The 26,339-nt window shown below is 42.3% G+C and overlaps 2 protein-coding genes across 3 annotated transcripts in view; both read left to right on the top strand.

The window, feature by feature from the left end:
- LOC134220499 (SPRY domain-containing SOCS box protein 3) overlaps positions 1-16,325 on the top strand; it is a 28,328-nt gene extending 12,003 nt beyond the window's left edge. The window contains exons 1-3 of one of the 2 annotated variants that reach the window (XM_062699562.1): positions 564-809; positions 1,129-1,489; positions 15,391-16,325. In XM_062699562.1, coding sequence (XP_062555546.1) covers positions 1,145-1,489; positions 15,391-16,134 — 1,089 coding nt within the window. In that variant the 5' untranslated portion in view covers positions 564-809; positions 1,129-1,144 and the 3' untranslated portion in view covers positions 16,135-16,325. Of the gene's footprint in view, positions 1-563; positions 810-1,128; positions 1,490-15,390 lie in introns of those variants that run through there. The other variant, XM_062699563.1, reaches the window with a different exon arrangement.
- A 4,015-nt stretch (positions 16,326-20,340) lies between these two features.
- LOC134222327 (uncharacterized protein K02A2.6-like) lies at positions 20,341-23,985 on the top strand. The gene has a single exon (XM_062701476.1). The coding sequence runs from the start codon at positions 20,341-20,343 to the stop codon at positions 23,983-23,985; it is 3,645 nt and encodes a 1,214-aa protein (XP_062557460.1).
- The last annotated feature ends 2,354 nt before the right edge of the window (positions 23,986-26,339 follow it).

Here is a 26,339-nt window from a genome sequence, read left to right on the forward strand (position 1 = left end):
AAATTTGGTGGAGGGGCTCGGAAGTTACACAAAGTTGATCAATAACCATGCGTGCAGAAGCTACCATTTTGACTCAAATCCCAAGCAACTGACTCATCATCCGAACGCTGGCGTTTCGATTTTCCCCACTCAGGATCAAGATGGCAATAACGAATTCTAGATTCTAAGGAAAGAATTGCACGAATAAAGCCAAAACGGCCATATAAAAGCGAGTGTTCGGAATATGAGTCATGTTCGGAATTTTAGTCAAAACGGGTTAATGAATTTTAAATTTTCTAAAGCATACTGCCCCCCATGGCAACTCTTGAAAAACTTTTACGTTATTAAATTTAATTTTATCTAGCTGCATCGCCAATTCACAAAGCACATAAGTACGAACAGGGCCTCTTTCGGGACACTTATCGGTGGGATTTTTCTTTCCTTCTTTTGCTATTCGAGGCATTTCAAAACGACTACCTCTAGTTTAGATCCTCATTCACATTTATCAATCTTCTTAGTTTTCTGTATTCATCGACCTAGCCATGCCGAAGAAGCATAAACGCCCAAGTAGTGGTGTGTTGAAAGCGAACCATCAAACATATGTAGCAGTTTTTTTCCATCACCATATCTTCGGAGAGTTTTCCCACAAGCAGGGCTCTGTTTTGAAATGACACCACGCAAAAGTTCAGTTCGAAGCATTATTGTTGAACGCAGGAAGCAGAGCTATTCTGGTGATGTACACTAAATGGAGCGAACATGTGCATAATTGGATATTAAAACCGGTGTTTACAAAACTGAAGGTTTTGCTTATTTGTTAAAGTTGAATTGAGGTAAGTCCGTGTATACAAGTGAATTAATTATACTGAATAGTGACGATAACAGCAGTGGTTATCAAGCCTTCTGTAGTTTTATATACAATTTCATTCAAAAATTGTATTATTTATTGACTTGTTTGAAAACATTTCATATTACAGCTTCTTTGTGTGTATCTTTGCAACAGCATTGTATTTGTAAACATGATACCTACATAAATGCTGCTCCGAAATAAATAATGAATGGATCATGCAACATTTTTATGTAAATTTTATACTACGACAATTCAATAGCTATCTGATGTACGTTCAACAAACTTTGCTAAATATCTTGCAGAACCATCCGATGCAACATGTCTCACAACCATCGCACGATATACAACATGCTACTGAGCAGCAGCGAAAATCGCTCCGTACCGTTCTGCAACTGCGAATATCCCGCCGTGACACGGTCGCGACACACGGCCAAGAAAATCGAACGCTGCCGGTGTGGCGAAGATACATCGACACGGTTCGATTGGATCTGGGACGTCGGCTGTGCCCATCCGGACACAAAGATCACCAACGGGACGGAGATTGTGTTCCATCCCGTATACAGTCAGGGTACGGCCGTCATACGGGGAACGCAACCTTTGCAGCAGACGATGCATCACTATTGGGAAATCAAAGTGCTGAGTCAGCTAGCCGGAACGGACATCGTAAGCAAAGTTATATTATTTTTATCAGTTATAATGAGCATATACGTAACTATAGAGTCCTGGCCTAGGGGCATAACCCCAGTTGGTCAGATACCGTCAAATGGGGTTACTTGCAACACTTTTTATTTTCAAAGTCTTTGTACTTAAATGTAGCAGCCGAAGAAGATGAATGCACCACTCCACATCCTTATGAGGACGTGTAGAATACGTCGTGCACTTGACTTCACCTAAATAGCGATTGGGTTGATTCACAGAAACAAAAAACCCAGATTAATCCACCTACAGTGAGATTTTGACCCTTCCTTAGTTATTAGGAAATTTTTTCCAGACTCCAGTATTTAAAACGAGATAAAACTACTCAGCTTCCCACGGCGATTTACCGTGAAAGTGACAAAATAATTGCCTACCCAAAGGCGGATGTCGTGGGTTGAGTGACAACTCAACGAATGATAACGCACTGTACTTCATGCTGCCTATTTATTGTACTTCCAGTTGAAAACCGAAGTGAGCTCTCGCGACAATCGAGTTTTCTCCCGTTTCCTTTTGTCGCAACTACGTCGCGACTAGTGCGCATCATGGCGCACGGCGGTGGCATAGATGCGCACTAGTCGCGATGCAGTTGCGACATCAGAAAATAAGGAAAAACTCAATCGTCGCGAGAGCTCACTTCGGTTTTCAACTGGAAGCACAATATAAGGCGCTCGTCGGATTGAATAGCTATTGTGACATGGTTAGTAACTATCGTAACGCTGGTTGCATATATTGTACTCGGAATATCCAGAGACCTCGATATCAATTAATCCAGAACTAACTAAATCAGTCATTGATCTGAGCGAAACTCAATAGCGTTCAATAATAACATATATTTCGCCTTATGGATGGCTAATTTGGTAAAACTAAACTTGTTCAATACCTAAATGAGTGAGATTTATATGGTAGTAAATTTCTGAATTTGCACACATACGCACACATACATGCATACAAGTGGTCAAATAGTGTCTTAAAACATGCTCACATTTGCTTTCTAGCTTCCACTGAAGAAATTTTTGAAATCCCTTTCAATTTTTACGTTTTTGATTTTCTGAGAAGATTTTTTTGTACATGCTTCTATATGTTCCTCAATTAAAATCATTAGTTTCTTTGAAATAAATCAGAAAAATAGGCATATTTCCATATCATATCATTCGTTAGAATTATATTTTCAATATCAAAGTGAATTTGTTTCAAATACCATACATTTTATTCAAGTATTCACGAGATTTCTTGATAGATTAATACGTAACACACCTGAGTAACGCATACAAAGTGAAATTATAGACACTTCCGAAGTAAGGGGCAAAAACATGCTTGTTGCAAGTTACCTTACATGTGGAATAACTTGCAACTTACGCTGAGACTTCAAGTGTATCGCAAAAAACTTCAAATATTTTCAGCTATATTATTTGAACAATTTCGTGAAACAAATAAGAAAACAATTTGATCAACTTCAATCAAAAATATGCACACCTCACATTCTTTTCACGCTTTTCGAATCAATTTTAATAATAATATGTTGATAGGTTGTGGGGCCTTCCTTAGTCGTACGGTAAGATGCGCGGTTACGAAGCAAGATCATGTTGAAGGTGACTGAGTTCGATTTCCGGCCCGGTCTAGGAATTTTTCGGGTTGAAATTATTCTCTACTTCCCAGGGCATAAAAGTATCATTGTGCAAGATATACGAATGCAAAAATGGTAATTTGGCTTCGAAACCTGGTAGTTAACAACTGTGGAAGTGCTTGATGAACACTAAGCTGCAAGGCGGCAATATCCCAGTGGAGGATGTAATGCCAATAAGAAGAAGGAGAGATGGATAGGTTAATATTATTAACCATTCTCTCGTGAAATTGTAATACCAATGCCATTTTAAAACTCAGTACCGTGACCTGCTCTAATTCCGCGCATCGCCTAATACCGTGGTTTTCATAAAAAATCAGAACCTGGCTATCATGGACATCACATTATTTGGTGAAATGTTCAAACATAATATGTTTGAACATTTCACCAAATAATACGATGTCCATGATAGCCACACACTAAGTTTTTGTTTCTCGAGCTCGGCAAAATCGGGCACAGCTGTAGCTCAGTAAATTTCAGAACTGAGCTTCGGCAGATTTTCGGCGAAATATTTACCGTATCTCGGCAAATGAAACGTCACTTTTACTGAGATCTCGGTAAAAATCGTGTTTGCTGAAACTCGGCGGTGCCCACCTCGGGAAAATAAACAAAAAATGCTGAGATCTCGGCGAAAATTTTTAAGTTTGCTGGTTCTGATTTTTGATGAAAACCACGGTATTAGGCGATGTGCGGAATTAGGGCAGGTCACGGTACAAACATTTCTATAGGCGCGAGTAAGTGGTGACGTTTTTTCTTATTTCTATGCATACTTATCTAACATATCTGCAAAATATGTTTGAAAACTTGTTATCCAACTTTGTAATTAATTTACATTCTGGATGAAAAATATCTCGAAAGTGGGCAATCATCTATGTTGAACAGCAAAAAAGCTGCACTGCAGTACATCACTGTTGCGGTGTTATAGTCGAAAAAGGTTTTCACATTTTTTAAATCTCTGTGATTACGCACACTAGTCATTTCGGGTATCCGAAATAAATCTTTGAACAAATCTACAATTCTGCAAAAAAAGTGTACACTAATCTTTATTATTTTGTATCTGATTAGATATTCGTTCTCTAATTATAACAGTGCTTTTTTCACGTACCCTCGGAAAACCCGGAACATCTTTGGTGGTCAAGGGCCAATCTGAGGTTTTGAATGGGGACAGAATGTCCGAAGGTGTCCGCGTAAAGTGGTCCTGGTTTTATCAAAATCGGATTATTCTATGCATTGGCGTAACTACCTCCGATGCCTAGGGGGGGGGCTATGTTTATGTTTATGTTTATGTTTATTGTATAGATTCATCTGACATTTAGTGGTCTTAATGAATATAGTAAATTTTAAACAAGTATACATTAAACGATTACAATCTTCTTAAGAAGGTGGTCAATGGTAAGTTAAAATCAAATAGCCTATAAATGCTGTTAAAAGCAGCCGCAGCAGCACGGAAAGGTTCATTCATGCCATACATTCGATTACGTGGAGAAAGGTGCAGGAAATCTCGTTGACGCATTGTTCGTTCCGGAGCATAAATATTTAATCTCATCAGAAGTTCCGGAGAGTCAATTTCACCAGTCGCGATTTTGGCCACGAAGGCAACCTGCGATCTATTCCTTCTCATTTGAAGAGTGTCAATACCAAGTAGTCTACATCGATCCTCATATGCGGGAAGATGAGCGGGATTCCTCCATGGTAGGTGCCGGAGTGCATAACGCACGAATCTACGCTGCACGGTTTCTAGCCTTGAGATCCATATGCTATGATAAGGGCTCCAAACTACAGCACAAAATTCAAGGATAGAACGAACTAGAGAGCAGTACAGAGATTTTAGGCATTGAGGGTCCCGGAAGTCTTCAGATAGTTTGAAAATGAATCCGAGTTGCCTATTAGCTTTTGCGATGATGTCGTTATAGTGCGGCTTGAATGTCATGTCTTGATCCAGTGTGACTCCTAAATCCTTAATTTTATTCACTCTCTCAAGGGTAGTACCAGAGATACAATAATCAAAAACTATCGGCTTGTGTTTCCGGTAAAAGGAAATAGCATTACATTTTTGAATACTGAGCGCCAGGAGATTAGTAGTGCACCAGTTCGCCATTCTATCCACACGCGACTGCAGTTCTTCACAATCCTCGATGCTGTTGATAATCATAAACATTTTAACATCATCTGCATAAAACAAACGACAACCAGGAGGTAGCAGTCGAGAGAGTTCGTTGATGAACAGCGTGAACAAGAGAAGTCCCAGATTACTTCCTTGTGGTACACCAGAAGTATTGGAGAAGTATTCAGACTGTGAAGAACCGATTTTCACAGAAAGCAAACGGTTAGACAGATATGATTTGAACCAGCACACTAGATGATGACTAACTCCAAGTTGTTCTAACTTTGCAAGCAATATTCCATGGTCGACGCGGTCGAACGCTGCTTTTAAATCCGTATAAACTGCATCAACTTGGCCACCGGAGTCCATGGTACGAACACAAAGCGAAACAAACTCTATTAAATTCGTTTCTACAGAGCGCTTTGGATAGAAGCCGTGCTGTGCTGTAGATATGTACGCTTTACTGGCACTGAATAAAACGTCGTTCATGATTATTTCGAATACCTTGGAGCAAGAACATAAGGATGTGATGCCTCGGTAATTTTGTACATTCCTTTTGTCGCCTTTTTTGTAAACGGGAAACATGTGCGACATCTTCCATTCATCAGGAAACTTTCCCTCCTGGAGCGACAGTGTGAAAATCCTGGCTAAGTGGGTAGCCAGCGAATTCGAACAATTCTTGAGCACAGAAGACGGAATACCATCCGGGCCGGCAGTGTACGAGCTTTTCAATTTTCTGATGGCTGACAGAACGGTCTGCTCATCGATTATAAACGCATGTAAATCCAAAACATTTCTCGGCGTGAACTGATTTGCAACAGCTATTTGATCGGCGGTGGCCCTGGTGGCATTGAAGGTACTCAGGAAATGTTGAACGAACAAGTTACACTTTTCCAGCTCTGAACTGGCGGTTTCTTCTCCCAGATGCAAGCACGAAGGCAGACCTACTTCCTTTCGTTTGGAGTTAACAAACGACCAAAAACTTTTGCGTTCGAAGCACGTAACGACGATAAAGGAATCGATTGTATACACGATATGCAGTACTGGAACGGTTGAACTCCTGCTTCGTAATCAGCGTGCGATTCTTGCAGTACTGTCGCAATGCTTTTGCCCTACTTCGCTTTAGCCGACGCAGACGACTGTTTGACCAGGGAGGCTTAGGCTTTGGACGACACAAGGGCACGTGCTCCGCAATTATACGACGAATTTGGTGAGTGAAATAATTAACAGCATCATCTACACAGAGGTCAAGCTCGATGGGTGACCAGTCAATACATGAGATAGCATCACAAATACTATCATAATCAGCTCGGCGGTAGTCGTACATTTGGTGAACGTCAGAAGCATCGTCGAACGTAAACAGGCCCGGAAGGTTGACGACTATGTCCAGAGCAGGATATTCAGCATCAAGGGAGATGAGGGGTTCGATGGCTTCGGAAACGGTGCTAGTAGATTTAGCTGCATCGTTGGCGAGGACGAGATCCAGAAACCGACCATTTCTGTTAGAAACTCCATTGAGTTGAGTCAAGCCATTAAACGAAAACCCATCGGCCAATGCGGAGCTACTGGTGGACAAAACAGATTGGGGGTTCACATGCATAAACCCGTCTTCCGATGCAACCCATTCCAAGTTCGGTTGATTATAGTCTCCTAGTTGCAAGACGAAGTCATTGAAGTCAAGGTTGGAACTAATAGAGCTTAAAGAGTTCATGTGATCCCGAATGCAATTTATGTCGCTACGCCGGTCTGGAGGTAGATATAATACTCCTATGCTAACCAATCGATCTGTCGTAGAAATTCTAATCCATAACTGCTCCAGTGCTATGCTTGTCAATGTAGAGTCAACGTAGCTATTCCAGCGTGTTGAGACTGCTATCAAAACTCCTCCTCCGCGAGACTTAGTGCTGTTAGCTGAACAATTACGTCGTAGTCACATTCACTAGCAGCCAGAAAGAAAGAGTCCACCTTAGTACGGAGCCCGCGCACATTCTGATAGTAGATGCGCAATGCATGAGCAGGTAATGCACTAGGCGAAATTGATCCTCTGACCGGTAGGCTATCGTTAGAAACGTTGGCTATAGCCCCTTTATATTTTTTCTCGAAATTGACCCTCTTTTCAAAAATTCTCGAACATTTTAACACCTCATCAAATTATCAGCGGTAATGTGACAAATGCAGTCCAACCACCTAAGGCAATTGCGGATCAATCAAACTCATTCACATTATTCTCTTTTCTCAAGCACGTGCACGTGTGCACGTGTGAGCAACAACTCACAGTCTATGTTTAATTGCGCTCGACTAGCGTCAGGCAGTGGATATATTTGCATACTTCATAAATGTTCTATCAATCTCAAATGAAAAAAAAAAGTGCAACTTTCCATGGATTCCGCCGACAACCTTCCAAGAATTCTGATGAGAATCCTTCAGTGATCCTGACTGGAATGTTCCAGGGACTCCGATGGGAATCTCTAGATATTTCGACAGGAATCCTTCAAGAATACCGATGGGAGCCTCCAGGGATCATGAAGGAATTATTATTATTATTTATTCAGACTAAGGCCGAAGTGGCCTGTGCGGTATGTAAGAGTCTTCTCCATTCGGCTCGGTCCATGGCTACACGTCGCCAACCACGCAGTCTACGGAGGGTCCGCAAGTCATCTTCCACCTGATCGATCCACCTTGCCCGCTGCGCACCTCGCCTTCTTGTGCCCGTCGGATCGTTGTCGAGAACCATTTTCACCGGGTTACTGTCCGACATTCTGGCTACGTGCCCGGCCCATCGCAGTCGTCCGATTTTCGCGGTGTGAACGATGGATGGTTCTCCCAACAGCTGATGCAATTCGTGGTTCATTCGCCTCCTCCACGTACCGTCCGCCATCTGCACCCCACCATAGATGGTACGCAGCACTTTCCTTTCGAAAACTCCAAGTGCGCGTTGGTCCTCCACGAGCATCGTCCAGGTCTCGTGTCCGTAGAGGACTACCGGTCTAATTAGCGTTTTGTAGATTGTCAGTTTGGTACGGCGGCGAACTCTATTCGATCGGAGCGTCTTGCGGAGTCAAAGTACGCACGATTTCCAGCCACTATGCGTCTCCGAATTTCTCTGCTGGTGTCATTTTCGGCAGTCACCAGTGAGCCCAAGTACACAAATTCTTCTACCACCTCGATTTCGTCACCACCAATGCAAACTCGCGGTGGGTGGCTCACACTGTCTTCTCTTGAACCTCTGCCTATCATGTACTTCGTCTTCGACGTGTTGATGACAAGTCCGATCCGCTTAGCTTCCCTCTTCAGTCTGATGTAGGCTTCCTCCATCTTCTCAAAGTTACGTGCCATAATATCTATGTCGTCGGCGAAACCAAATAGCTGGACGGACTTATTGAAAATTGTACCACTCGTGTTAATCCCTGCTCTTCGTATTACCCCTTCCAAAGCGATGTTGAATAGCAAACACGAAAGACCATCACCTTGCCGTAACCCTCTGCGGGTTTCGAAGGGACTCGAGAATGCCCCTGAAACTCGAACTACGCACATCACCCGATCCATCGTCGCTTTGATCAATCGTGTCAGTTTATCCGGAAAACCGTGTTCGTGCATTAGCTGCCATAGCTGGTCCCGATCGATTGTATCATATGCGGCTTTGAAGTCGATGAATAGATGATGTGTGGGCACGTTGTATTCGCGGCATTTCTGCAGTACTTGGCGAATGGCGAACACCTGGTCCGTGGTGGAGCGTTCGCCCATAAAACCCGCCTGGTACTGCCCCACGAACTCCCTTGCAGTTGGTGCTAGTCGACGGCATAAAATTTGGGAGAGTACCTTGTAGGCGGCGTTCAGCAATGTGATTGCGCGGTAGTTGCTACAATCCAGCTTATCGCCCGTAGATGGGACACACGACACCTTCCATCCACTCCTGCGGCAAAACTTCCTCCTCCCAAATCTTGGTAATGACCCAGTGCAGCGCTCTAGCCAGTGCCTCACCACCGTGTTTAAATAGCTCTCCTGGTAGTTAGTCAACCCCAGTCTTCAGCCGGCCAATCTCCTCCTGGATTTCCTGGAGATCCGGAGCCGGTAGAATTATGTCCTGCGCGCGTTCTCCCAGGTCCATCACCATACCGCCATCTTCGTCTGCCACATCGCCATTCAGGTGCTCTTCGTAGTGCTGCCGCCACCTTTGGATCACCTCACGCTCGTTCGTAAGAAGGTTCCCGTTTATGTCCTTACACATATCAGGCTGTGGCACGTGGCCCTTACGTGAACGGTTTAACTTCTCATAGAACTTTCGTGTGTTATTAGCGCGGTACAGTTGCTCCGTTTCTTCACGGTCTCGATCTTCCTGCTGGCGCTTTTTCCTCCGGAAAGTCGAGTTTTGTCTGTTCCGCGCCTGTTTATATCGTGCCTCGTTCGCCCTCGTGCGGTGTTGCAGCAATCTCGCCCATGCTGCATTCTTCTCTTCCACTAACTGCTCACATTCGCCGTCATACCAGTCGTTTCTCTGATCCGGGGGCACCGTCCCTAGTGCAGCGGTTGCGGTGCTTCCAATGGCGGATCGAATATCTCTCCAGCCATCTTCAAGAGACGCTGCGCCTAGCTGCTCTTCCGTTGGAAGTGCCACTTCCAGCTGCTGCGCGTATTCTTGGGCTAGTCTACCGTCTTGTAGTCGCCCAATGTTAAGCCGCGGCGTCCGACTTCGACGCGTGTTGTACACCGTCGAGAGTTTTGAGCGCAGGCATACTGCAACGAGGTAGTGGTCGGATTCAATATTCGCACTGCGGTAAGTGCGGACATTCGTGATGTCGGAGAAGAATTTACCGTCGATTAGAACGTGATCGATTTGGTTTTCCGTTTCTTGGTTAGGTGATCTCCATGTGGCCTTGTGGATATTTTGCGGGGAAAGAAGGTGCTTCGGACTACCATTCCGCGGGAGGCTGCGAAGTTTATGCATCGTTGGCCGTTGTCATTCGATACGGTGTGCAGACTATCCGGTCCGATGACCGGTCTAAACATTTCCTCCTTCCTACCTGTGCGTTCATGTCACCGATGACGATTTTAACGTCCCGCAGTGGGCATCCATCGTATGTCTGCTCCAGCTGTGCGTAGAACGCTTCTTTCTCGTCGTCGGGTCTCCCTTCGTGTGGGCAGTGCACGTTGATGATGCTATAGTTGAAGAAACGGCCTTTAATCCTCAGCTTGCACATCCTTGCGTTGATTGGCTGCCACCCAATCACGCGTTGGCGCATCTTACCCAGCACTATGAAGCCGGTTCCCAGCTCGTTGGTGGTGCCACAGCTTTGGTAGAAGGTAGCCGCTCGATGCCCGCTTTTCCACACTTTCTGTCCTGTCCAGCAAATCTCCTGCAGCGCCACGACGTCGAAGTTGCGGGGATGTAATTCATCGTAGATCATCCTGTCGCAACCTGCGAAACCTAGCGACTTGCAATTCCATGTTCCAAGCTTCCAATCGTGATCCTGTATTCGTCGCCTAGGTCTTTGCCGATTATATCGAGTCGCATTATCTCTTATATTGTTCGTAATGATTGGTTTTCTAGGCGGCTTATTGGGCCTGCGCAAACCTCCTGTCTCGTCGGAGGGCCGTCGTGTCAGGGCTGTTTAGCGTCCCACCTAACACCAGGACTTGGGCTTGTGCGCTTTGAGCGGCACACGGTCGCTTTGGTGGGGCCTACTTGCGGATACATGCAGCTTTTTATAGAGGTTTAACAGGGCCCACTGTCAAACCCCACCACATCCTAGGCAAGCCCCACAACTCGCAGATGGCCTGGGGAGGGGTCGTCAAGCCCTTGGATATAGTCCCTGCTGCCCCCGGATCATGAAGGAAACCCACCAGGAATTTCGACGGGAATATTTCAGGGCTTTCGTCAAAAACCCTCCAGGAATTTCAATATGATGGTTCCAGGTATTTCATGAGCAATGTTCCAGGGATGAAGACACATATCGTCGAAGCATTCCGAAGCAATCCGTCGAAGGACTTCGAAGCAAATCGTCGAGCGACTCCGAATTAATCCTTCAGTTATTTCGAAAAGAATCCTCCAGCGATCCCGAAGGGAATCCCCCAAGGATGTTGAAGCAAATCTTTGAAGGATTCCGATGCAAATCATCAAAGGATTTCGAAGCAAATCGTCGAATGGTTCCAAAAAAAAAATTTTAAGGGACTCTGAACAAAATCTATGAGAAATTCTGAAGCAATCCGTCGATGTATTCCGAAACGAAACGTCGAATGATTCTGAAGCAATTCTTCGCGGGATTCCGAAGCTAATCGTCAGCCGGATTCCTTATCGTCTAGCTAGAGATCCCAGCGCAGATCATTTGCAAAACGTCGAGAGACTCCGAATTAAATCTTCAAAGGATTACGAAGCAAATCGCTGAAGGATTCTGATTTGTCAAGGAATTCCTAAACCAATCCTAAAACGAATCTGGAAATATTCAGGAGCAAATCAACGAGAGATTCTAAAGCAAATCCTCCATGGGTTTTAAAGGGTATTTTTCACAGATTCCAAAGGGTATTGCTTAACAATACTGGAAAGAATCCAGTAGGAGTTCTTCTGGATTACGATTGGAATACTTCGATGAATCCGAAAATTATTCTTTAGAGATTGAAGTGAGAATTCTTCACGGATTCTGATGAGAATCCTTCTCGGATGCTGATGGGAATCTTTCTCAGAATTCAGAAACATGCTAATTTTTCTTCCACTCATTTCATTAAGTATGATAGAGTGAATATGAGATATAACTCTTTTGTCTTCAAACTTTTTCGGTAATTCATTATGCTATATGTTGAAAACTGATATCACTGCTAACTAACTTATCAAATCCTAGGGGGGGCTAATTTTTTTCTAGGGAGGGCTAAGCCCCCTCTAGCCCCCCCTTATTTACGCCAATGATTCTATGCAAATTTATGCTGATTTGAATTTCCAGAAAATTTTGCCTATCTCAACCTAACGTACTTTTCAACCGGATTTTTTTCATCATGATTTTCACTATCATGCGTTCCTAAATATCATGAAACTTCGGTGAATAAACTCTATATAAAAAAATCAACACTTTTCGAATTTTTGTATTTCGATCGTGAAAATGACGAGTGCTTCACTTTAAGATTCACGTAAGTGGTTCAGGTCCCCAATATTACAACGTTTTACATGTGAAAATGACGCGATTCCTTAGGGTGTCCATTAGGATGGTTCTCAAAATCGATTTTGCTCCACAACGCTCATCTGGTTCTGTATCATGTTCTAAGTGACCTCCGAACATTAAAATTTTGAGCTCATTTGGATAAAAGCTGATTCAACACAAGCCGTTTCAAGTTTGCATGTAAATTAGTATGGGGAAATTTATTTTTTTTTCATTTAGGGTTTCTTACCCCATTCCCGGCCTAACAAGCTAAGCATACGACTGCATTATTTAATTGATATTTATGACAGGAAGCAACTTTTCCAAAATTTCGTGGGCCGTGCAGTACTGCAATGCTTAAAAATAGCTTTTCTTGGTAAACATCGTTTGAAAAAGCTTTTATTTGATTTAAATTAACGAGGGCTTTTGGCAGCACGGTGCGACTAGAAGTTCTTATGCCGAGGTGAATTTTTGTTCGGTTTGAGGATAGATTTTTAAATGTATTGTAATATGTTTATATTAGTTCTAGTGAAACGAACAAATATAAAAGATTAAAGTGCTTGAGTTTAGAATTATTGTGTGGTGATTAACAGCTTCAAGCAATGATTATATCGAGAACTGTGACGATTTTCAGGTAGGTGCTTATATGAAAATACCGTTTTGTAAAAGTGGAAAGATTCACTCCGGCTCAGTGGTGTAGCAACGGAGAGCAAATGTTCGGAATCTACATTTTTATTTTCTATAATTGGACCAATTAGGAGTGAAATAAATGGTTAAAAATATTGAGTTTTGTGTGAAATAAATGGGAGACTTTTTTAAAATTATCAACCATAAACCTACAGCTTCCTTAGCCCTCCTTAGCCGTGCGGTAAGACGCGCGGCTACAAAGCAATACCATGCAGAGGGTGGCTAGGTTCGATTCCCGGTGCCGGTCTAGGCAATTTTCGGATTGGAAATTATCTCGACTTCCCTGGGCATAAAAGTATCATCGTGCTAGCCTCATGATATACGAATGCAAAAATGGTAACCTGGCTTAGAAACCTCGCAGTTAATAACTGTGGAAGTGCTTAATGAACACTAAGCTGCGAGGCGGCTCTGTCCCAGTGTAGGGATGTAATGCCAGTAAGAAGAAGAAGAACCTACAGCTTCCAAAAAGTATAAATCGTTAGTTTTCTGTGTAGTGAGCCGGGAATCGGGTCCATAGGCCCAAGTAGTGATTTACCCTATATACTGATTATGGCGCGTTTTTCTTTGTAACAGACATGTACAGCTAATACTGTTTTAGTGGTTTTAAAATATTTGTTTTTTCTGTATAATTTGTGAGTACTTGGCGCAGTTTGAGTTTTAGGTAACATGGATTCAACAGGATTATGTTTGAGGTCACGCGTAACTGGCGCAATTTTGATGTTAATCAGTGTGGAAAATATTTCAACTATAAATGCATTAACTTCAAGTAACGTACGAATTCAAGAAGTTGCGGTCTTTAGAAGTCAATTTGTAATGTTACTAACCACAATTTCCATAACTTTCCGTAATGCTCGGAAAATGAGTTTTGCTTTATTTCAAATACGCCAAATATTGCATTTTACTATAAAAATACAAGTTTTTTAGCTGCTTGAAGTATGATGTGTTCCTCCCACCGTTTTCGGGATTTAAAATAATATTTCCTGGGTTGTGAAATTTTGTAAAACTCGGGATTTTTTGTCCCGGGATGGACTCGCTAACCCAGATTGATTCACCTAGCAGTGATTATTACAAAGGCCAAAAAAGCACTTATGGGGGGTAGATCCCATTATATTAGAAATTTACATTTGTTTGCATTTATTTATATGCATTTAGTAACCGCAGAGGGGAAAAGGCTTCTAGAGGCTTTAGCTAAGCTATAGATGTCGTGCTGTGCAACGAATAGTCGCGAAATACCTTCCAACGAAACGGAGTGGAATCGATAATACACGTAACATTCTGCAGTCCAAGTTTGGTCGGCGATCTGCAGTGGATGGTCGACGTCGCGACGGTTACACCCACAGTGACCATTTGGCTATCCGGTACAGGGATAAGAAGTGAGGCATGGAAAGTCACCCACTTCGACGGTGGGACCTTCAGCAAAGCTATGGGTCTGGAAAAAAACACGAACCGTTTGAACAACGACGAACTGGTTGCGGTCCTGTCTCAAGCGTGTGACGGTACTATGCCGAGGAAGGCGCGACCACGAAACTGGCCATAGGTATACTGGTGGTGCGAGCAAATTGCGGCCCTTCGAGCAACCTACCTCAGGATTAGAAGAAGACTACAAAGGTCACGCTCGGCAGAAGTGAGGGAAGAACGCATCGAGATTTTCCAAGCGGCGAAGCTGGCCCTAAACAAGGCCATCAAAGAGAGCAGAGTAGGTTAGATCCGCCGTCGGGGAGTATCCGAGTCGTTTGCGATCTGTTTGCAGATTTGCCTTCATCCCCTATAAAAAAACACTATGGATTTTCGGGCCGCCTATCATAAGTTCGTTTTTGGAGTTATCCTATAGCCAGTCGGTACAACTTTGTAGTTGTACGAGAAAGGCAAAACCCTAATTAATCCACCTAGCGGTAATAGTACCTTTCTCGTGCAATATAATAAAATAGTATGTTGTCGAGAACCAGTGGCGTAGCCAGGGGGGGGTTTTGGACATAAAACCCCCTCAAAGACAAGAAAACATGTGTTCGAACCCTCTCAAACTAAAAAAACTCGGCGGTGCACGTAGACCATATTTATTCGAAATTTAAGAGATTAACTAGTAACATTAAAATTGTTCCTCGAAAAAATTCAGAAAACCTCCCCCAGACAAATTTTCTTTAGCCTTTTCTTTAGCTTGGCGTGTGACTTAGAAAAAATGTATGATAAGGGGGCGGATGTGGGTCAGAAATGATTATTTTCTGCGTTACGTGATTTGCAAAAGAAGCCTAAAATGTTAGCTCCATACCTCGAGATTATGAAAATATGCTGCAGAAAATGTTTCTAAAACTTCATCCTTTTCGTCCCGTTTCAGATGCTCGGCATAGGAACGGATAAGGTAGACCTACTGGCGCATCGTTTCAAATTTTCCAGCAGCTTGGGATTAGACGATCAATCGTGGGGCTACTCGTACCGTGGGTTGACCCAACACAATGGGCAGCTGAAATACTATGGAAAGAAATTCAGTCAAGGCCGAATCATCGGTGTCTACGTCGATATGTTCCGTGGAGTTCTCGAGTTCTATCTGAACCGACGGTCCCAAGGTCGCGCCTACTCCAACATACCACGTGATAGCAATGGACGCATTTACCCTATGATCTGTTCTACCTCAGCCAAGTCGTCCGTCAAACTCATCAATGCAACATCTTTCAGGGACAGTTTGGTGTTCAACTGCATGAAAGTGATCTCAAAGTATCCCAAACTACTAGAGCAAGTTAATGCAATCCCAGGTTTACGGCGGCACGCGGATGATTTGTGGTTCCTGCAATTGAGGGAACCGAAAAAGCCTGACGAATTCCAACGTAATAATTTACTGCTAGAGGATGAAGCACTGCTATGTGGAATGAAGAAAAAGAAATTCAATGAAATTGTGTCGAACAGTCAGGCTCACGCCTCTACAGAATGCATTTCTGAAGATCAAATCTATGATGACATGATCACGGAAGATAATATCAAGAAACATTCCTTGAGTGGCACTAGAACGATAAGTACCAGTAGCAGCAGTGACGATGACGAATTGGCATTGATGATATCTCGAGAATTTTTCTGTAACCACTGATTAGTGATCATGCATGAAGTCATGTGACTGATTCAAACAACACAATTTCGACTTTGAAAATGTGAAGTTTAATAGTCTGCCGCTATGTGCCATTTACATTAATTATAATTTAGTGTTCAGTTCACATATCAATCAATATATTTCTGAAAAATATATGGTGAAAATAAAATCTATGTTCAAAACTTAAAAAATCAGGCCTGACTAATTTTTTTCCGAAACCCCTTTAGACAATAGAGGCATTGTCTAACAGTCCCATGCAGAGGGGAATAAATCGCATGTAAAAATGTACATCAGGTAGCACTTTTTTCCACACAAGCAATCGGACTCAAAAAGAAGTCACCAGGCCTCGCTTTCCGCGGGCGAATATTTCAAGCTCTATCTGGTAAAAGGGCGAATGTCGCAAGAAAGAATTCTCTTCGTCGACTTCCCCTCATTTGCATAAAAGTGACAAGCAGATAATTTCTGTGCAGCTTATCATCTCAGAATGCAAGTTCGCATTGTTTTCTATCGTTCTGAGGTGATAAACCACAAAGAATCAGCTGATTGTCACTTTCATTTAAAAGAGGGGAAGTCGCCGAAGAGAATCCTCTCTTGCGACATTCGCCCTTATTTCCTTGGCAGCTTTTGAGCCTCTCTTGGTGCGACACGGTCTGCTGACTCTTTCGTATTGTAACAATTCTATTGGTTCGTGTCGCGTAACACCCAGAAGGTGAGTTTGCTCCTGCTGAGGGGAGTTTCCGGTGCGTGGTAGGTACTACGGTTATCGACCCTATAATTGTCTCCTCTCCTAGCCAGTGTTGGTAAAAACTCAAGATCTCAAAACTCATGGATGATTCAAATCAAGCGTGAGTTGAAACGCACCCAACTCAGCACCTAAAAACTCATGGATGAGTTGAATCATCCATTTGAATCATCGTAGGTTTTCTTTTGTTCTCCTTCGTTAAAAACAGTTAATTGACGTTTGTCGCATAAAATATTAGACACTCTTTTATGTATAAGCAATAAATTGCCCCCAAATTGATTTCAAATGCGTTTTTAAACCAAAATGATTTTTTGGCAAATGAGTGAAATGATGCGTTTTAGCATGAAAAATTCAAGCGTGATGCATTCCTTTAAAATCGCAGACGATTTCAATCGCACGGGAGCGCTCGTTGATTGAGATTTATGAGTGATTTTACCAACACTGCTCCTAGCTGCGGTGTAGCAGCGGGTAACATTCTAAACTTTCGACCACTAGGGTAAGGGAGGTATTTTGGACCACTAGTTCGACGGCTCATATTTTGGACCACTGATAGCAAATTCATCTTGGTCGTCCAAAGTAAGGGTGGTCCAAAATACATCCTTTACCCTATTCTAGTTTGAATCTGGAGGAAAATAGAACAAACTCGCTGGTTTCCCCAGCAGTGTTCCATTCATGTTTTTTTAAACGAAATCATTATGTTGCTGCCAAGTAAGTCTTCGTAATTGCAACGTAGATTGATCCGTAGATAAAATGACGCATTCATACGAAAAAAAACAATTGAAAAATATTTGAATCTCGTGATTCAATCGTGGTTCAAATCTGTAGAAAATAGAACGGAGCGTTATATCAGTTTTATTTTTTTGACATTTGACTGGTATAAAAAATAAATCTAGAACAGCTGCTGGGAAAATTCTCGCGTGATTTTTGAAAACGTCGTAAGTTCAAATGAGAGACTCTCTTTCATTACGCTCTCTTTTGCTAATATCTAGGCTAGTTTAAAATTTGTTGCAATATTTTCACCTCAGCACACTAGACAAAGCTATTTTCTTCAGATCGGTGCTGAAAAATCCAATGTAAATGTTAGTATGGCTTTGTAATAATCGAAAGAGAAAGTAAACAAAGAGAGCCTCTCTTTTGGACTTACGACGTTTTCAAAAATCACGCGAGAATTAATGTTTCAGATTCATATTCAAACTGACAGCCCCGAACGATTTGAATCACTGCTGTAGGGTGGTTCAAAAAATCGATTTTGCTCCACAGTGCTCATCCGATTCCCCACCATGTTCTGAGTGTCCTCTGAAAATTTTAGCTCATTTGGATTAAAACTGATTTAGCACAAGCGATTTCAAATTTGCATGCAAATTAGTATGGGGAAATTTATGTTCGCTTCCGCATTAAGCGCATGTTAAAAGAAAACCTACATAGCTAAAAGGAATACTCTACAACTTTCACCCAACGAAAACCGCATGTTGATTAATCGCCCCAATAATTAGTAATCGATTTTAATACAGGTTGCGAATCTTTAGTCATGATGGTTAAACTTCTTTGAGGGCATCACTGAAATGTGCAGTGCAACATAGTAGCCTGAATTTGTGTGTGCTATCTTTTGCGCCACGAGCAGCAATGTTGCCTGTTGAGGAGTTATGCAATTAGCTCCAGAAAACCACGGTATAGATTAAATTCGATTACTAATTATTGGAACGATTAATCAAGATGCGGTTTTCACTGAGTGAAAGCTGTTGAGTATTCCTTTTAGCTATGTAGGTTTTCTTTTATCCTGCGCTTAATAGGGAAGCGTCATTAACAGTATAATGAAAAAACAAATTTCCCCATACTAATTTGCATGCAAACTTGAAACGGCTTGTGCTAAATCAGTTTTATTCCAAATGAGCTCAAATTTTCAGAGGACACTCAGAACATTGTGGGGAATCGGATGCGCACTGTGGAGCAAAATCGATTTTTTGAACCACCCTACTGCTGATGTTACTCTTAAGTTGCACCAGCCATTCTTATAATCAGAAGGTTCTTTGATTTCCAAGCAGTTACTTTTAAGTTGAATTTAATTTAATTTGGGTATGAAACAAAGCCTAAAATTATAATTTAAATCTAAACGTATTTAATATCTGATTCAGCAGCACTTTTTTAGGTAGTTCCCAACAGGCATGAGTTAGTTGGGCAGCATGGACGTTAGGCATAAAATCCATCATGGAACAGCCCATGACTTGAACAACGCAGAATTGTACGTAACGTAACGTAACGTTTTACTTAAGGCTGATTCGGAAAACGTGTCCCGGGATTTGGTCTCCCATTGTTAACACCAGCAACCCGGTGGTTGCATAAAGGCAGTCCATGACAACCTAACGTTTGGTAGCAACGGTAGCAACCAAACATGCCTCTGTGTGAAGAAAAATAAGAATATTCATTCCATAACTTGCTCTTGTACAGAACAGTCGCATAGCTCCAATATATATAGTTATTTGAATTAAAGGGTGATACGGTCAAAATTTGGTCAAGGGAAAACGCGTGTAAATCGGTGAAATCGTTTATTTAAAAAATCAAATTAAATTTCTTTTCAAGTTCAATTAGTATAAAATTCTGGAAAAATATTCAGTTAGGCTTCCGCTTTTCCAAATCCGAATTGCCGGGCCTTACGCTTGACCCCTCCCATCAGATTTTGTACAGCCATCTTGTCCACCTTCTTCGCCGCAGAAAGCCAGTTTGCCTTGGACTGCTGCTCGTCCTTAGCAGTTTTTTTGGTCTTCTTTAGGTTCCGCTTGACAATAGCCCAGTACTTCTCAATTGGGCGGAGCTCTGGCGTGTTGGGAGGGTTCTTGTCCTTGGGAACCACCTGCACGTTGTTGGCGGCGTACCACTCCATGGCCTTTTTACCGTAATGGCAAGATGTCAAATCCGGCCAAAACAGTACGGAACAACCGTGTTTCTTCAGGAAAGTCAGCAGACGTTTATTCAAACACTCTCTCACGTAAATTTCTTGGTTGACAGTCCCGGAAGCTATGAAAATGCTGCTTTTCAAGCCACAGGTACAGATGACTTGCCAAATCAAATATTTCTTTGCGACCTCCAGACTTCCTGGCTGTCGACAAACGTTCCCTAAACACTTTAATTACATTTGTAACGGTTGATTTGGCAACTTTTAGTGATTTTGTGCGAAATTTGCGTGCGAGTAGCTCGGATTTTCGCGATGCGCGAGCAAAATTTTGATACGCTGCTCTTCTTGCTTGGACGGCATTTTGACAACTAAAGAGTTAATTCCAAAATCAAAATAGGAGCAACATTCTACACACACACACCTTCAAAATGAGGGGTGTTCAGGTTTTTTAAATGCAAAATTGAAAGAAATACGTCATGTTGATATTGACCAAATTTTGACCGTATCACCCTTTATAACATTTGGCGACGAGTTTTATCAAGAATCCACCCTGGAATCTCGGAAGAGAAAAAGAATGTCACCACCGGAAGTTCTAACGTCGGAAAGTCAAAATCAGCCGTCGGGAAGTCAAAGTCAACCGTCGGGAAGTCAATTGTCAGGAACTATCGACAGTCAAGATGTGTTCCGGCTCATTCTCCAGCAAAACCAGCAGATGGCGGAACAAAATGCGCGTCTTATGGCCATGATGGATCGTTTAAACACTCAAGAAGCACAAGTCAGAGCCAAGCAGATAAGCAGTCCCGAATTTATAATCGAGTCTCTAGCGTCCAACATCCGAGAGTTTTGCTACGACCCCGACAATGGCATGGTATTCGACCGGTGGTATCAAAAATATGAAGACCTTTTCCTGAAGGATGGCGAAAATCTGGACGATGCAGCAAAGGTTCGTCTCCTGTTAAGAAGCCTCAGCGTAAGCGTACACGACAAGTACGTGAACTTTCTGTTGCCGAAGCATTATCGTGAGTACTCGTTTGCGGACACCGTTTCCAAGTTGAAGCAGCTGTTTGGAATGAGGACTACCTTATTCAGCAAGCGATATCAATGTTTCCAACTGTCAAAGAAATCTGAGGAGGACTTCGTAACCTACGCAGCGACAGTGAACAAGCGATGTGAGGATTTTGAGTTGAACCGTATCACAGCCGATCAATTCAAATCTCTCATTTTCATATGTGGGCTGCGATCTTCAAAAGAAGCTGACATCAGGACCAGATTACTCTCCAAGCTAGAATCGGATGGCGAATGCAAACTTGATACCCTCATCAACGAATGCCAATGGTTACAGAATTTGAAGCACGATACCGCTCTGATCGAGCAGAAGTCATCGATATCAGCCTCTGTCTGTGCAGTCAATCAGAAGAAGTATCAATCGAAACCATCTGCTCAAGCTCATCAGTCAAAGGACAGCAAGAATTCTAGTATTCCGAAGACACCATGCTGGCAGTGTGGTGGCATGCACTTTGTTCGTGAATGCCCTTTTGCAAATCACACCTGCAAATCCTGTAACAAAGTTGGGCATAAGGAAGGCTACTGCAGCTGCATTTCTGTTAAGCCCAATACCGGAGGCAAGGAATTCAAAAACAAAAAGAAGTCGACCGTCAACGGTGTTTTTGAAGTCAACCAGGTGAACAGCGAAGTCCGGCGAAAGTTCATAACAGTCATCATTTGCGGTGTGAAAATCAAGCTTCAATTCGACACAGCATCGGATATTTCCATCATATCAAAGGAAACTTGGAAAAACCTTGGATCTCCGGAACTGAAGCCATCTAAAAGCGAAGCAAAAACGACATCTGGTAAACCTCTGCATTTAATCGGTGAACTTGCGTGTTCCATCACTCTGGGAGGTGTCATCAAAGACGGCACTTGCTTCGTGACCACTCATCCCAGTCTCAATTTGTTCGGCCTTGACTGGATTGAACTCTTCAAACTATGGTCACAGCCTCTCTCAGCGATCTGCAACCAGGTACGTTCTATGCATAGTCCGATCCAGTTCTACAAGACAGCCTTTCCAAACGTGTTTAAGGAGACTCTCGGACATTGCAAGAAGACAAAAGTAAAGTTGAACCTCAAGCAAGAAGCACGTTCCGTATTCAAACCGAAACGTCCTGTTCCTTTTACATCTGTAGCGAAGGTTGATGCCGAGTTGGATCGCCTGGAGCAGTTGGACATCATCACACCTGTCGATTTTTCCCAATGGGCTGCGCCAATCGTTACTGTAAGGAAGCCTAACGGAAAAATACGCATCTGTGCCGATTATTCGACCGTATTGAACGCTGCATTGGAAGCTAACAACTATCCGTTGCCAGTTCCGGACGACATCTTCACGAAGCTGAACGGATGCAAGTTTTTCAGTATCATCGATCTTTCGGACGCTTACCTTCAAGTTGAAGTGGACGACGATTCAAAAGAACTTCTAACCATCAACACACATAGAGGACTCTATCGTTTCAACAGATTGGCACCTGGTGTGAAGTCTGCCCCCGGCGCTTTTCAGCAGCTCATGAATGGTATGATAGCAGATCTGCAAGGTGTTGAATCTTTCCTGGATGACATCATAGTGTTTAGCAAAACTGAAATGGAGCATCATCAACGTCTGGAAGCTCTTTTCAAACGATTGGAAGAGTACGGATTTCATCTTCGTGAAGAAAAATGTAGTATTTTTCAACAAGAAATCAAATATCTGGGCCACATCGTGGATAAAAACGGTCTACGCCCGAATCCAGCGAAGATTGAAGCAATCGTCAAGATGCCTGCGCCAACCGATATCAGCAGTCTGCGGTCTTTTCTTGGCGCTGTTAATTTTTACGGAAAATTCGTGAAGAAAATGCACCAGCTACGACGCCCTCTCGATGCGCTTCTGAAGAAGGATGTCCAGTTCAATTGGTCTTCAATTTGTCAGCAGTCGTTTGAGAAAATCAAGGAAGTTCTTCAATCTGGTCTACTGCTTACTCATTACGACCCGAAGTTGGAGATCATCATCGCTGCAGACGCATCAAAATCTGGTATCGGAGCAGTGGCTATGCATCGTTTTCCTGATGGCAGCTTGAAAGCAATAGCTCATGCTTCCCGCACACTGACTCAAGCTGAAGTTGGTTACAGTCAAATCGAAAAGGAAGGCCTAGCATTGATTTTTGCAGTTACCAAATTCCATCGAATGATCCTTGGCAGGAAATTCACGCTTCAAACCGACCATCAACCTTTACTGCGAATGTTTGGATCAAAGAAAGGAATTCCTTTGCATACCGCAAACCGCTTGCAACGATGGGCGCTAACTCTATTGTGCTACGACTTCGAGATTGAGTACGTTTCTACAACCCAGTTTGGCTACGCTGATATGCTGTCGCGCCTCATCAACCATTACACGAAATCAGACGAAGACTTCATCATTGCTGCAATTCAGTTTGAAAAAGATATCGAGGTGCCGTTGGACGAAGCAGTCGGTATTCTGCCTATAACATTCAAGATGGTGCTGAAAAATACATCCAAGTGTCCAGTTTTACAGAAGGTGATCAGCTTCATCCAGCAAGGTTGGCCATCAAACAAAAGCAGCATTGAAGATGAGAAAATTCGCCAATTTTTTCCGTACCGAGAAGCTTTATCTGTTGTCAAGGGATGTATCATGATGGCGGATCGATTAATAATACCGTTCAACTTCCATCGCCGCATTCTGAAGCGACTTCATCGTGGTCATCCCGGTATTGAGAGAATGAAGTCTATCGCTCGAAGTCATGTGTTTTGGCCGAAAATAGACAACGCTATTGAAGATTTCGTCAAACAGTGCAACAGTTGTGCAGCTCAATCAAAGTCGCAGAGAAAGGTTCCGCTACAGTCATGGCCCCTGACCGTTCATCCCTGGGAACGAATTCATATGGATTTCGCTGGACCGTTCTTTGGCCAATATTTCCTGGTTGTCGTCGACGCACATTCCAAATGGCCTGAAGTGAAGATCGTTCAATCCCCAACAACATCGAGTGTCACTGAATTTTTGGACGAATTATTTTCACGATTTGGAGTTCCTACTACTGTGGTATCGGGCAACGGATCGCAGTTACCTCGGAGCTATTTGCCGTGTTCTGCAAAGCAAACGGAATCCAGCACCTCAAAACAGCACCGTACCATCCACAGTCCAATGACCAGGCGGAGAGATTCGTTGACACGTTGAAGAGATCACTACTCAAGATAAACGAGGGGGAGAAGATTACCAATACGCTTCAAGTGTTTCTTCAAACCTACCGGTCAACGCCGAGTCGTACACTGGATGGAAGATCATGCTTGGTCGCAAGATGCGGACTACGCTTAATCTTCTCCAACCAGACCAACAGAAAACAACAGTCGAAAACCACAAGCAGAATATGCAGTTCAATAAAAAGCATGGAGCTGTTTCACGTTATTTTCAAGCAGGAGATAAAGTTTACACCAAAGTTTATACTTCGAATAAATGGAAATGGTCAGCAGGAACCGTGATCGAAGCATTTGGACGAGTCAATTACAATGTACTGCTAGAAAACGAACACGGAAGACGCAAGCTCATACGATCGCATGCAAACCAGTTGAAATCCCGTGAAAAAGATACTAATGTAGCAGATTTACCAAAAGATACTAATGTAGCAGATTTACCAAGAGATACTCCGTTGAACATTCTGGTTGACATGTTTGGACTTCAACCTGTGCAAGCTGACGATCAAGAACCTTCGAAACTTGATCAAATTGCAATTCCAGAAGTCACTGCTATAGCCCAGGAAAACAGAGATGGTTCTGTCGGAAACATGAGTCAAGAAGATGTCCATGAAGTCTTTCCGATCAATCAAGAATTTTGAGAACCTGAAACTGTGAACCAAGTAGAACCAGTCAGCATGATTCAACAACCTTCACCAGAGATACGAACCCGCCCGCAACGATCAGTTAGGATGCCGTCGAGATTCGAGCCATACTTGGTACTCTGGAAATAAGAGGGAGACCAGCAACCCAGTGGTTGCATAAAGGCAGTCCATGACAACTTAGCGTTTGATAGCAACCAAACATGCCTCTGTGTGAAGAAAAATAAGAATATTCATTCCATAACTTGCTCTTGTACAGAACAGTCGCATAGCTCCAATATATATAGTTATTTGAATTATAACACCCATGTAATTTAAATGGGCGCAGGATTAGCTTTTCCCGTGACAGGAGAAGAGGTCTGAAGTAAAAAAATAATTTCCCGAAATTAAAACCCAATCCCACGGGGAAACAATTCCGTTCGAATTTATTCCACACGGGAAATGCGTAATTTCTGACGGAAATTAATTGTGGAAAGAACCTAGTGAAGTGGTAGTAAAAAATAACAAAAAGTGAGTAGTGTGGAGAGGAAACTGAGTATTGAGAAACGAGAAATGAGCAGTGAGCAATGAGTAGTGAGAAGTGAGCAGTGAGAATAATAAGTAAGGAGTGTAAAATTAAAATTGAGAAACTGAGCAGAATGGATACGTTTGCGTGCGTTTTGACAGTTTTGCCATGGAAAAACTGTCAAAACGCACGCAAACGTATCCATTTTGCTCCGCTCTTAAGAGTTGAGCAGTGAGAACTGAGAGTAGTGTAGTGAGTAGTGCGAATGAGAAGCGAGAAATGAAAAATGAGAAGTGAAAAGTGTGAAGTGAGTTACGAGGAGTGAGAACAGAAAAATGAAAAGTGACTAATGAGAAGTGAAAAATGGGAAGTAAGAAATGAGTTATGAGAAGTGAAGAAATTAATAGTGAGAAGTGGGAATTGAGTATGAGAAGTCAGAAGAGTGAAGTGATAAATGAGAAGTACACGCAGAGGAATGTATTGTAGAAACAACAATAATCTGGATCAAATTCAACAATAAATATTGTTAACTCAGGGCTAATAATATTTATTGTTTGAGTCAATCCATAATATTGTTGTTTTTACAATCAAAGCGATAAAATGAATTAATCGACATTATTGTTGAATCAACAATATTATTGTTGAAACAAATATCTGTGTATTTTTAATTCAATGCAACTTTCTCGATTGATTCAACAATATCATATTGTTGAAACAATAATAATGTATTTTAAGATTATGTGATTATGTTTTTCAATAAAAATGAAAAAAAAATCTTGTCGAGTTAAACACTACTTTATTCTTCATTTATTAATAATATTTTCACATTTTTAACACAATCATAATTACGTCGATCCCTTCGCTACACACGAGAGTAATAGGTCCGGAGAGAGGAATGCCTTTTCGATAGGAAGTCGTCATGGGACCGTAAACTTGCATGTTGAACAATATTCAACATGATTAAACCACTTGATTTCTGTAACAAAATGAATGAATGTGAATATCAAAAAGTTTATGCAACAATCGGTGCCAATTTTACCTGTGGTTAATCATAGGGAACAATTGCACTTGCACTTTATTGCTTCACTATAGTATTTTTTTGCATTTAGATTCCACTCTTAAACTTCAGATGCTGGATACGCATAAAAAAATACACACTTACTCGAAATCGATAAATTTCAAAATAATAATATA

Source organism: Armigeres subalbatus, chromosome 3 (genome assembly GCF_024139115.2).
Source record: "Armigeres subalbatus isolate Guangzhou_Male chromosome 3, GZ_Asu_2, whole genome shotgun sequence".
Lineage (NCBI taxonomy): Eukaryota > Metazoa > Arthropoda > Insecta > Diptera > Culicidae > Armigeres > Armigeres subalbatus.

What these genes read in the sequence shown, in the direction of transcription:
- LOC134222327 (XM_062701476.1), top strand. Translation starts at nt 20,341, where the DNA reads ATGTCACCACCGGAAGTTCTAACGTCGGAAAGTCAAAATCAGCCGTCG.